This window comes from Carassius carassius, chromosome 12 (genome assembly GCF_963082965.1).
Source record: "Carassius carassius chromosome 12, fCarCar2.1, whole genome shotgun sequence".
Lineage (NCBI taxonomy): Eukaryota > Metazoa > Chordata > Actinopteri > Cypriniformes > Cyprinidae > Carassius > Carassius carassius.
Genome location: NC_081766.1, coordinates 544,368 through 556,700, shown reverse-complemented (window position 1 = coordinate 556,700; position 12,333 = coordinate 544,368). Strand labels below are relative to the sequence as shown.

The window sequence follows — 12,333 nt, the reverse complement described above, 5'->3', positions numbered from 1 at the left end:
GCTGCAATCCAAAGGTCAAAATCTGATCAGATTACCTTTGAACAGCTGTCTGAGAACATCATGATGAAGATCAGCTCTCATCATCAGTGGATGTGAGCAGCAGAGATGTTTATGAAGAGCCTGACTGAATGTGTGACCCTTGACTTCATGCTCTGTATCAGATCAGACTCATTACTGGAAGCCTTCGTAACCGTGGGCCGCAGCGGCTTCCTGCTCTGATCTCATCGTTCACACTGAGGCCTGGCTGTGTTCGACTCCATATTCTCTGACATCTGCAGGAGCTCTGAACAGCGTCTCTCGTCCCTGTCACTGAATGCACAGAGCAGACAGGAAGTGAAAGAGATCAGGCCTCTGCATGGGCGGATGTGAAACGGGTTCTGAGAGTTAGAGCCGTGTATATACACAGAAGCTGCAGAACTGACCTCTGACCCCAGATGCTGGAAAGACAAACAAATGAACACTTTTGTTCATCAAGGACGCATTAAACTGTATGACAGTAAAGACATAATGTTATAAAAGATTTCTCTGTCAAATAAATTCTGTTCTTTTGAACTTTCTGTTCATCTGTGAATCCTGAAAAATAAAATGCATCACAGTTTCCACAAAAATATTAATGTTTTCAACACTGATAATAATCAGAGATGTTTCTCGAGCAGTAAATCCTCATATTATTCTGATTTCTGAAGATCATGTGACACTGAAGACTGGAGGAATGATGCTGGAAATACAGCGGAGCATCACAGAAATACATTACACTTTAAGAAGACATAATAATAATATTTCACAGTTTTTACTTAGCTCATATGATCTACATCATTTGTGGCCAGATATTCTTGTTAAGCATAAACATAAGCACAATGTTCCTTATAAACGTCATGCACATGAGAATCCTGATGATTTACTGTGTGTTCTCTGTGAATATGTGGAGTGTTTCTCCTGCAGACTCCTGATGATCGTGTGACATTCAGACGATTCCTGAACACACACAGCTCTGTTCACTGTTCACTCACTGGTTCTCAGAGGCTTATTAATCAGAATGAGGTTTTAACATGTAAAGCTCATGGAGCTCTGTTTGTGTTTCAGAGAGCTGAGAGTCGCTGTGTGAGGATGAGGAGGATGAGGACGAAGAGGCGGATGTGGGCTGGGATACAGTGACGCAGTGGCAGGAAGGAGCTATTTCAGTCCTGCGATGGGAATACAGTGGATCCTGCTCCGACGTCACCAGCTCCTCCACAGAATCACAGTCCACACATTCCAGCGAACACACGTCTGAACAATCCTCTCCTCTCCTCTCATCAGTCACAGCGCAGAGGAACAGAACGTGGATTCAACATCTGCTACATGCATCAAAGTAAATATTGGACTATGACTGTCCAGCTCCAAAAATAGGACAAAACCAATAAAAGTATCATTTCTGTCCACTGTAAGAGATTTTGGAGGTCTCAACGTGTTATATTGAATGTTGCATTGAAAATGTTCAGTTGGTTCCACTAAAGTGTTATTCAACATATTCAGTTCATATATTTTAATTGAGCAAACTGAACGTTTTCAATGCAAGTCAACATCCGATTTTGAGTTTTTAGTTAAAAAAAAAAATTACTGAAAAAGGTTGAAACTATTTTTACTCAGAAATTGCTAGTAGATATCACAAACAGTTACAAATAAATGGCAAGTAACATTGAGTTTAAAGTGCATTTTAGTAGCAGAAAAACCTAAATAGCATTGGAAATGATCGAAAATGACAGTAGATATTTGTTTTTTTTTTTAAATGCTGTTCTTCTGAGCTTTCTGTTGATCTGTGAATCCTGAAAAACTAAATGTGCCAGTTTCCACAAAAAAATATGAAGCAGTTTTCAACATTGAATTAAATGTGAAATTATGACATAGACAAACTTAAATTTACATTATATATACAGTATATGTTTTTTTCAATAAGTGACTGATTCAGTTCTTCTCATGATCTCATGAAGAATCTTTAAAGATGCTCTCTTTGTGTTCACACGAATTGATCGGGAAGGTTATGAACAAACATTCTTCCAGCCGAAACTTCATTTGTCTTTAATAATGTTCTAGAGCACAGAATGTTACTTATATCTAGAAACGTTTTAGCTGGACGTTCATGTAACATTTTTTAAATGTTACTTTTTTTTTAGAACGTTCACTGAACATTTAAAAGAAACATTTGAAAATGTACATTCACTTTACATTTTGAACATTCAGAGAATGTTTTCGTAACTTAATGGGATGTGAATGTTTGAAACACATCCCTTGAACCCACCTGTATATTTGTCCGCTGGGTTTGAGTGATGGATGAGGAAACGTTTACTGCTGGGTTTGACCCAAACTGTGATCCGTACGGTGTCTAATGTGTTTAACAAACACTGACTAACCCCTAAGTAGCTCATATTACTGTAACCTTTACATAAGAGAGCCCTGCACAGATACTGTACAGCAGTCAGAAAACAACACGCATCATGGTATCGGAATGTTCTGTTTCAGGAACAGGGCTGGGAATTTCACAACCGCTCGACATTCCTCCGGAGCACAAAGCTCCTCCCACAACATCATCACACTCCAAAAGATATGAACCCCAGATGATGATTAATAACTTCAGCAAACCTTCAGAAATTCCTGAACGCTACAGCGCTTGGAAAAGCAGGAAGTGAGCGTTTGATGTGTTGAGTCACTCTGACACACCTGTGATGATGATGAGGATGATGAAGATGATGAGCTATCCTGATTCATCACAGCTCAGATAAGAAAACACCCTGATCATGAGCTCAAAGCCTGACAGAACGTCCTCTCATTCACTACATCAGAACTGAGCCGAACAATACAGTCCAACACCCAGATTACAGTGAAAATATTAATAATAACTGATAACAGAACTCTTCCTGACCTCAGAGACATCATTTCCCCTCATTTATAAACATTCGTTTAAACTTTTATATTTTGTTACTGTGATGTATTATATTTGACTATTATTATCTGTTTTTCTTAACTAATGTCTTATATTGCATTTTATCTCCTTAATTTCTGTGTACATCGGTCTGTTCTTTTGTTCTGCACCGGAAGCTCCTGTCACCTGGACAAATAATTAATTAATTCCAATTGCACACAATTAAATAAATTAATAAATAATAGTTTTTTTCCCTTAAAATTTATTTGCACATAAGATAATTAAATAAATTTTTTTTTTTTTCTAAAATGTCACTTGCACAAAAACCAATGCAATCAATAAATAAATAGCCTTGGCTTTTTGCAAGTGAAGTTTTCCTAAATATGTGTAATACTTTTATTGTTTCACTTTAATTAAATCTTCATTTCAGGAAAGCTAGATGTAAAATGAAAATAAATAAATGATTTAATGGAACGCTTTGCTCTCAGTTGTTATGAATAATCACAGCGGGGAGGGGCGTGGCTGTTCTCTCTGCGCTTCTCTGATTGGTCATGTCAACAATGCTTGGCGGTGCCTATGTATATGTGGGTGTTACGGGCTGACAGCTGATTGGCTGACACGACGAACACAAGCGTATCTGCTGACGCAATTGGTTGTTTGTGGCGGTGGGCGGGATCTCACCGCTGGGACCTCTCAACAAATGCAGACACAGCAGTTGCGCTGCACAGAGGAGCGAGCGAGCGGCTTAATGGGTCGAGGCAAAATTTATTATAAATTAATAAAACCCCGGACATTTAAAGTAAATAAATAAATAAGTAACATTCATTATACATATATTCGTATCCTAAAGGCCTTCTGATATTGATATTTCGCCGTGTTTCTGTCCAGATCGACGGCCGTTATTGTTTGTGGATTTACCTCAGAGGACCGAGCGGATATTTCTCCGGTCGCGGAAGGATTATCACTCTCGTAACGGTGAGCAGGAGCAGCGGTTCGGTACACACCGTCACCCGCTCGGGATTATCTGATGGAGCGGAGCTGCAGCAGTCACGGATCGCGGTCCCGGTGTCCGGAGCTCCTGAACGGAGACGCGTCCATGACCGTATCGATCAGCTCCACGACGGGAACGCGCTTCGAGCTGTCGGTTCCGCGGGACGAGACCGTGCAGGGGCTGAAGAGGAGGCTGTCCGAGAAGCTCCGGGTTCCCGGAGAGAGACTGCTGCTGCTGCACCGAGACACGTGAGTCCGAGCCCGGGCTCCGGGAGATCCAGCTCCGCTTCTCGGTTCCTAACGGGATCTGGTTGCACGCGGATCCGTTTTTGCTTGCGGTCTGTGAGTGATCTGATCAGAACATCAGGTCTAGATGAAGAAAAGCGCGGGTTTCTGCGGGTCTTAATTCGCCTTCAAATTAAGGCCTTAGAAGGTTTTTAAATCTGATCAGAGAGACTTAAATTCAACATAAAGTGTTGCATGCACTGCAAAAAATAAATAAAATAATAATAATAATAATAAATCAATAAAAAGAATCTTGCAGTGTTTGGTTTTCCAGAGCAAATATAAAAAATAAAATAAAAAATAAACTTTAAATCAAGATACATTTATTTGAGATTCACAAGCGAGGACTAGTTTTCTGAGAAACGCTAGAAAAGTGAGTTTATGCTTAAAACCAGAGCGAACATCAAACTTGTTTTACTTTTGAATTGATTTTTGAGCCTATATGCAGATATTTGGTTTGGTTTTAAACTTAAACTCAGTTTGATTCTCAAGTATTTGTGATCTAAAGGTTATTCTGTGTTCGGATAAGAGCTAATTTATCCTAAAGCTGTTTGTTTTTGTAAAATGCATTGAAAACTAATGCACATCAAGACTGATGATAAAACAGATCACCGGGTTTATTGACATAACCTTACATTACCAGTCAAAAGATTTCCATTTCAGATAAATGCAGTTCTTCAGAACCTTCTAGTCATCAACGAAACCTACTTTGTTGTTTTCAACATAATAAGTATAAAACTTCATCATATTATTCTGATTTCTGAAGATCATGTGACACTGAAGACTGGAGGAATGATGCTGAAAATACAGCGGAGCATCACAGAAATACATTACACTTTAACACAGATTCACACAGAAAACAGCCGATTTAGATTCTAATAATATTTCACAATTTTACTGCTGTATTTCTGATCAAATAAATGCAGCCTTGGTGAGCAGAAGAGAATTCATCAAAAACCATACTGTTCAGAAACCCTTGACTGTAGTGTTAAGTGTCCCTTCTGCTTATTCCTTGCATTTTCTTTACTTAATCTTAAAAAAATGAAACTAAGCATAAAGTTCATTAATTTCCCCTGCAGTTCGTTTCAGATCTTCTTCACATCTTACAGTTTGTGCAGTCAAATCCATAATAATGTTACAAAAATATGAATTGCTGAAATGAGGAAGCTAAAGTGCAGTTTATAAATGGTTATTAGATATTATTCATTCCAGTGTGTTACACTCCAGAAATATTATTATAATCACGCCGTCAGATCTCAGTAATGTTTGTTCAAAAGGGCAAAGCACACTGAACTGAAACCATCTGGTGAATGCTGGAGAGATGCATGATGGGAAATCTGAGTGAGTGTGTTGTGCGTCCGCAGGAGGTTGAGCTCAGGAAAGCTGCTGGACTTCGGTGTGTCTGACGGAAGCAGACTGACGCTGGTGCCCTCGGTCGAAGCCGGACTCATGGTACAAGACTCTTCCTCCTCTTTACATCTAAAGAGCTGATGATGATGAGTGTGATCTGACTGAATGTGTGATGTTCTCTGTTGTTGTGGTGTGTTTGCAGTCGCAGTCGAGCCGCTCGGAGCAGTCGGTCGTGCAGGCTCTGGAGACGCTCTCAGACGCTCAGGTGAAGCTCTCGCTGCAGTCGCACACTTCCTCTTCTACTCATTCACAAGAACTCACACAATCACTATTCTAATGAGTGCGCGTTTCCCACCAGCCGCTGTGAATATAACTAGCAAAAGACGCCCACACGCGTGTACAAATGCACACGCACTCATTCAGAATAAGTGGTGGGGGTTCTGGGTAAACGACAGGAAGGGGTCAATGCTTTTTATGAATGTTTTTCTGCGTTACGATGGATTTGCATGTAAGCAAATGTCAGCAGCTGCTCTTTTGGCGACGAGCCGATTGAAATCTGTGTGCGTGCTATAAACGTGACTTTTGATGCTTCACAGATCATTAACCTACTGAAACTAAAGTAGATAAGCAGAAAGTTTCTATTTTTAAGTTTTAGCCCCTGCATGTGGCACCTACATCTGTGAAACCACGTGTGTGTGTGTGTGTGTGTGTGTGTGTGCCCCATCAGCAGGTCCGTGCGTCATTTAGGCAGTGCTGAGCTGTTTGATGTCAGTTCAGTCTGTGTGTGTGTGTGTGTGTGTGTGTGGTTAGACTCAGGAGGAATGATAGATGATTTCCTAGAACAGACTCTTATTATAAGCGACTCTGAATCTCACGCAGCTCATCCGGCTCTTGTTTCTGCTCTATGAGGAACCATGAAATCAAAAATGACCGTTCTGATTTTTATTAAAACTTCTTCTGGAATATTGCAGTGTTTATTGCACCTGGTTGATCGGTGACATCCCTGCTGAGATGAATGCGAGCTGGGTGTGTTTGGTGAGGTTCACCTGTGTTTATGTGTGTCAGAAAGCATCCCGAGCTCTGTGTTTTGTTGCTGTAGTTTAGTGTCGCACACGTTCACACCGATGCGTTCGTGCAGTAATGCAGGGTTTTGCAGTTTTCTGTTCTTAGATGTGGTTGGTGATGCTGCAGGTATTTTTAGTCTGGAAATCCTCCTTTAAAGTGTGTTAGAGCAGCCCTTCAACGTATGTGTGTGTGTGTGTGTGTGTGTGTTGAGTGCCTGCATGTCTGTTAAGTGTGTTGAGTGAGTACGAGTGTGTGTGTGTTGAGTGAGTGGTGCTTCAGGAAGTTTGTTTCTGCAGGTTTGTTTTTCTCAGTCTCGGATGTTTTCTGAATGAAGCAGGTTTAACATGAAGAGCGTCAGACGTTACACACATTCACTCTTAGATCTGGGGGCGGTTTTATCAAACAAAGTACCAAATAAGCCAGGCTTATTTCTGTCTTATTTTGAACCAGATCAACTGACAATAACTCCGACTATCTGACATAAGCCTGGATTATTTGGTAAACGTGTTTGATGAAACCGGTCGCAGTCTAAAGTCTGCATGACATCATGATGTGTGTTCTTCATGCAGGTCACGGCTCTTACTGTAAATGATTCATCCGTGCATTTGTTTTGATATGTGCTAATCTTTAATCAGATCGTTAATCACATGACTCACTTGATGTCTGTCGGATGCCAGTTCATTCAGAACACCACAAAACACATTTCTGTCTCGTTTTCAAGCACAAAAATTGAACTTTTAAAACCAGATTTGTGTACTGGAGAAGCAGAATGACAAGATATTAAAGTAGTAGTATCTTCTGTTGTCTGGAGCAGTTACTCAGCTAGTGTTAGAGGTGTGTGTGTGTGTGTGTGTGTGTGTGTGTGTTGGCTCTGCTCCAGAGCTGCTGTGAGTCTCTCTCCGTCTCGCAGGTGTTTCTGTGAGTCAGGCGTGTGTTTAGTTCCGCTCTGATGTACAGTAAACCGCTCTGAACCGGACTCTGAATGAGATGTGATGATGACGTCCTGCGCTGATTGCCACACTCACAGATTCTTGTAATCGGAGGCTGGGTGTTTCCTTCTACAAAGCGTTGTTCGGCGTGCAGTCGTGATGTAATTCTGTGATCGCGCTGGATTCAGGTCACAGAACACCTCCTCGGTCCTGAAGACGTCTCTGTGGGTTTTACTGCAAGACTTTAACTTAGAAAGTGGAGACCGTCGACAACAACACACTCTTTAGTTAACGCATTAATCAGCATTTATTCACCTTTGTTAATGGGATTTTAAAATGCTTGTGTTTATGTCAGTGTTTGTTTACTATTTGTTTTTGGTATTTTGATTTCATTTTTATATTTAGGATTATCCGTTTTTTATTAAAACTTTAGTTCATTTTAGTTATTTTGTTGTTTTTGCTTATATATATATATATATACACACTGTTCAAAAGTTAGGGTTAGGTTGTTTTTTTACAGGAGTGTCTTCTGCTCATCAAAGCTGTATTTATGTAATCAAAAATACAGGAAAGAATTTAATATTGTGAAATATTATAACATTTTTCTATTTTAATATATATTCAAATCAAATGTATTTCTGTGATGCTCCGCTGTATTTTCAGCATCATTCCTCCAGTCTCAGTGTCACATGATCTTCAGAAATCAGTCTGATGTGATGATTTATATTATTATTATTTATTATTAAATTAAATGTTGCGATCAAGAGTTATCAAGTGAAATGCGTGCTGTAGAAGTGTTGTTTATTGTGAGTTCATGTTATCTAACTGTACTGTGAAGCGTGTCACGTTCTCGGCCGTCCATCAGCACACTTCTGTTTGTCGTGATGCATCAGCTGCATTGCAATGCCTTACAAAGTACCAGCCCACAACTTCTGAGAAAGATGTTTCCCAGACTGCCCTGCTGCTGGTCTTCACCCACTCCACTGACTGAGATCAGAGCCCCGCACACCAACACCTGACCTTTACATCTGCTTCAGCTCTCAGGTCTCTAGTGTGAAGGAGTGTGACCTCAGCGTTACTCTGTGACGGCCTTTAAATCTCCAGGAGACGCTCCACATCAGACGCTGTGCTCGTGTGGTGAAACCTCAGCCCTGCTGCTATCTGAATCAGACTCTGGGGATGATGGTTTATCTGATGTGATCAGTCACTCTGGATACTTTAGATCGCTAAGTGTCACCTGGTTTCCCGCTAATGGCAACATTGTATCATCAGCCTTAGTCTTCTTCCAGTATTGCATCAGTGCTTTACACGATTGTTTTTATTTGAATCGTCTGCATTCACAGTTTCACAGACGGAAGAGAAGCGAATGGATATTGAAAGAGGCTTTCCATCGCAGTTTCAGTTGTGATTGAGGGGGTGTGATATATATCGTCTGTGATTGTTTAAATGGTTTTAAGAGTGTGTCACACAAATAATAGTTTTTTCAAATATCAGCACGATAGTAAATGAAATATTGAAATATTTATAAAACAGTCCAATAAATAAGAAGTTAATATTAATTGACATTTAGACACGAGTTCCTGTTTTTGCTCTATTTCCACAACGAATCAAAGCCACAGCGGAACAGTTTTGCGTCTCAGAGCGACACGACGGTGATTTATTACTGAATCATCCACCGTTTGAACGAATCGGTTGAGGAAATGATTCAGTGATTTTCTCCTGCAGAGGTTTGCTGCCACCTGCTGGCGATTTTAGGTTTATATTTAATGTGTATTTCCGCTTTTTCCCCGAATCAGATATTTTATAATAAGTTTACACAGCAAATAAATGATGTTCTTCCTCAGTCTTGTTTTACTGCACAAATGTCTAAACATCCTTAAATCAAGACACATTTACTGGAGATCCAGAATGAAAAAAAAAAAATTAATTAATCAAAATCATTTGCTTAAAACACAAAGCAATATCTGTCAGTGGGGTCAGAAGAATAATCTTGTTTCCAACACTTCTTTGAATCAACCCCATTGTTAGATATTTGTTCTTGTTTTAAGAATAAACTTATAAACGAGACTTTTTCTGGCGTCATTTTGCATCTCCAGTAAATGTATCTTGATTTAAGAATGTGTAGATATTTGTGTTGTGAAAACGAGAAAAAAAAATGTCAATGAAGAGTCATTTTTGTCACGTTAACATCTGTCAATCATCTGGTTTTGTGTGCAGATCAGTGACTTCCTGTCGGGACGGTCCCCGCTGACCCTTGCCCTGCGTGTGGGTGATCACATGATGTTTGTGCAGCTCCAGCTGGCGTCTCAGCCGTCCGTCTCCAGGGGTCCTGCGGGCCCTAACCAGACACCTACAGGGGCCGTCAGCAGTGAGACCCCCTCAGACCCTCAGCAGCGGGCACCAGACGTCACTGAGAGACACAATGCCCCGCCCTCACCTCATGTTCACCATGCCCACAGTACACAAAGCCCCGCCCCTGCTCTTCACTCACACCCTGTTAGCCACGCCCACCCTCCTCAAAGCCCCGCCCAGGCTCCTCCCGGCACTCAGGTGAGACACGCCCATAGAACAGATTCATGTTTTATTAAACCCTAGTGGCCTTTAAAAGACGACAGGAGTGCATTTGAATGAACAGTAAAGAAACAATCCTGCAAGATGATAAAGGTTAAAGTTATTCCAGAAATAGATCTCGTCTGATGTGCAGTGTATAGCCAGCAAATGCTGTTAACTTTGCAGTATTTGTGCTGAATTCAACAAGCTCTAACGTCTCAAAAACACTGGATTTATGGATTATTATATGTTCATCTGTCCTGAAAAGCAGAGAGAAAGGAGCATTTAGACGCTCTACAGCTCAAATAATTGATAACACATTAAAGAACCTACTAAAAATAACTCAAATATATATATAATAGTATCTCAATGGTAATAAAATAACACTTAAATGTTAAAATAACTCAAACTAAATAAAAAAGCATATAGCCTATATTAAAACTAATTTAGAATATTAACAAGCTACTATAGTAGTATCTTAGTGATGCTAAACGAACAGTGGAGAGTTGTTTGATTGTGACTGACCAGTGTTCACTGATGCGGGTGTGTTTGACGTGTTCTGATGTGTGTGTGTGTGTGTGTTCAGGCTGGGACTCCGAGCCCCAGACAGCGATGCAGACCCGGCGCAGTCATCGAGAGCCTCGTCAGTCACTCGCCGGGAGTTTTCTCAGGAACCTTCTCAGGTAAGGCATCGCTTCATCGTGAGAATTACAGCAGCCAGAACAAGCGACCTCATCATGACCTCTTCACCCCTCAGGTACTTTACACCCTAACTGTCAGGACAGCAGCGGGCGTCCTCGCCGGGACATCAGCACCATCCTGCAGATCCTCAATGACCTCCTGAGCGCCACGCAGCAGTGCCAAGGATCTCCTCCGACACTGACACACCTGCGCTGCCCTCCGACCTCACCTACCTCAGACCTGCAGCCACACACACTCCTGCGCAGACCCTCCGGTGAGTGAGTGTAAGTGTGTGTGTTTGTGTGTGTGTGTGTGAGAGTGCAAATGATCTGCGGAGAGAAGTCATTGAGTTGAGCTGCAGTACGCACACACAGGAAGAGGAAGTCATGTGTTCTGACTCAGAGTCTTTTCTAACTTTACACACTTCTGGTTTTGTCTGATTCACTGCACGGTGTGTGTTTGTGTCTCAGATTTACTGCTTCATCAGAGCTCAGACACGCTTCTGAATTCTGATTGGACGAGCCGCTGTGAATAAGGACATATTCATGCATCTGTAAACAGTTATGCTGATGAATCAGAAGAATGTTTCCTTATTTCAAAAATTCTTAATATTAAAAAAATCATAATACGTCAGATTTGTGTACAGAAGAGATTGTTCAGCTGCGTCTCGGTGACAAACAGGAGAATAACTGTTGATGCTAACATGTTCTGAAGGAGCCGTGACCTCTCAGAGGTCAGCCGCGGGGTCATGCCGAGCTCTGTGCTTTCAGGGGGTCATGACCCCTCACACACTCACACACACACACACACACACACTCTCTAATCTCGACTCACATCTTTCCAGCACACAGGCTGCATGAATTATTCAGCTTTGCTCAGGCACACTCGGGCCCTCAGGGGCCTCCAGGAGCCCCGCAGCACCGCGTCCGTGTGTGTGTGTGTGCAGTGGAAACATGCTGATGAAGCATCAATGATTCACGGGTCAGCAGCTCTGGAAAGAACAGATCTGGAGTCCTGGAGGAAGTGCAGCTTTACACAGGAATCTCTTTCAGCACAAACACTCAGCTCTGCGTAAAGAGAGTCGGGCTGTTTTTAAGTGTGCTCTGATTTTATTACATTTACATTTATTCATTTAGCAGATTCTAAATTGAGGAACACAAGAAGCGATTCATCACAAAGAGGCAAATAAACACAGGAAGTGCTCGTAATCCACAGTTCCAGACATTAGCGAGACCGAGTGATTGTGTTATGTGTGTATGTGTGTATTCGGTCTGAACCGCTCTCTCTGTGTGTGTCAGGCGAGCGTCTGCGGCAGACGGAGAACAAAGCCACGCGCTGTAAGGTGGAGCAGCTCAGACTCTTACTGCAGCAGAGGCGTCTGAGACGAAAGGCCCGGAGAGACACTCGAGGCCCGTATCACTGGCCTTCTGACCGCAGCACTGCCCTGACCGGCCACAGCTCTCTGGACCTGGACTACGAGGAGCCGGTGTGGAAGCCCGACGTGCCGTCAGACAGGAGCGCTGAGTTTGTCCTGGCTTGATGGAGGACGAGTCTGGACACACACCTGGGCATTAACTGTGAACA

At 41.8% G+C, this 12,333-nt stretch overlaps 1 protein-coding gene across 2 annotated transcripts; it reads left to right on the top strand.

Moving 5' to 3' along the window:
• The first annotated feature begins 3,605 nt into the window (after window positions 1-3,605).
• LOC132154393 (midnolin-like) lies at window positions 3,606-12,333 on the top strand. 2 transcript variants are annotated; one of them, XM_059562921.1, is made up of 8 exons: window positions 3,606-4,138; window positions 5,539-5,626; window positions 5,727-5,789; window positions 9,736-10,068; window positions 10,655-10,751; window positions 10,826-11,023; window positions 12,048-12,217; window positions 12,251-12,333. In XM_059562921.1, the coding sequence occupies exons 1-8, from the start codon at window positions 3,927-3,929 to the stop codon at window positions 12,287-12,289; spliced, it is 1,200 nt and encodes a 399-aa protein (XP_059418904.1). In that variant the 5' UTR covers window positions 3,606-3,926; the 3' UTR covers window positions 12,290-12,333. The 2 variants fall into 2 exon arrangements, with proteins under 2 accessions (XP_059418904.1, XP_059418905.1); XM_059562922.1 differs by lacking the exons at window positions 12,048-12,217; window positions 12,251-12,333 and adding an exon at window positions 11,100-11,828 and having other exon boundaries at window positions 3,607-4,138; window positions 10,826-11,057.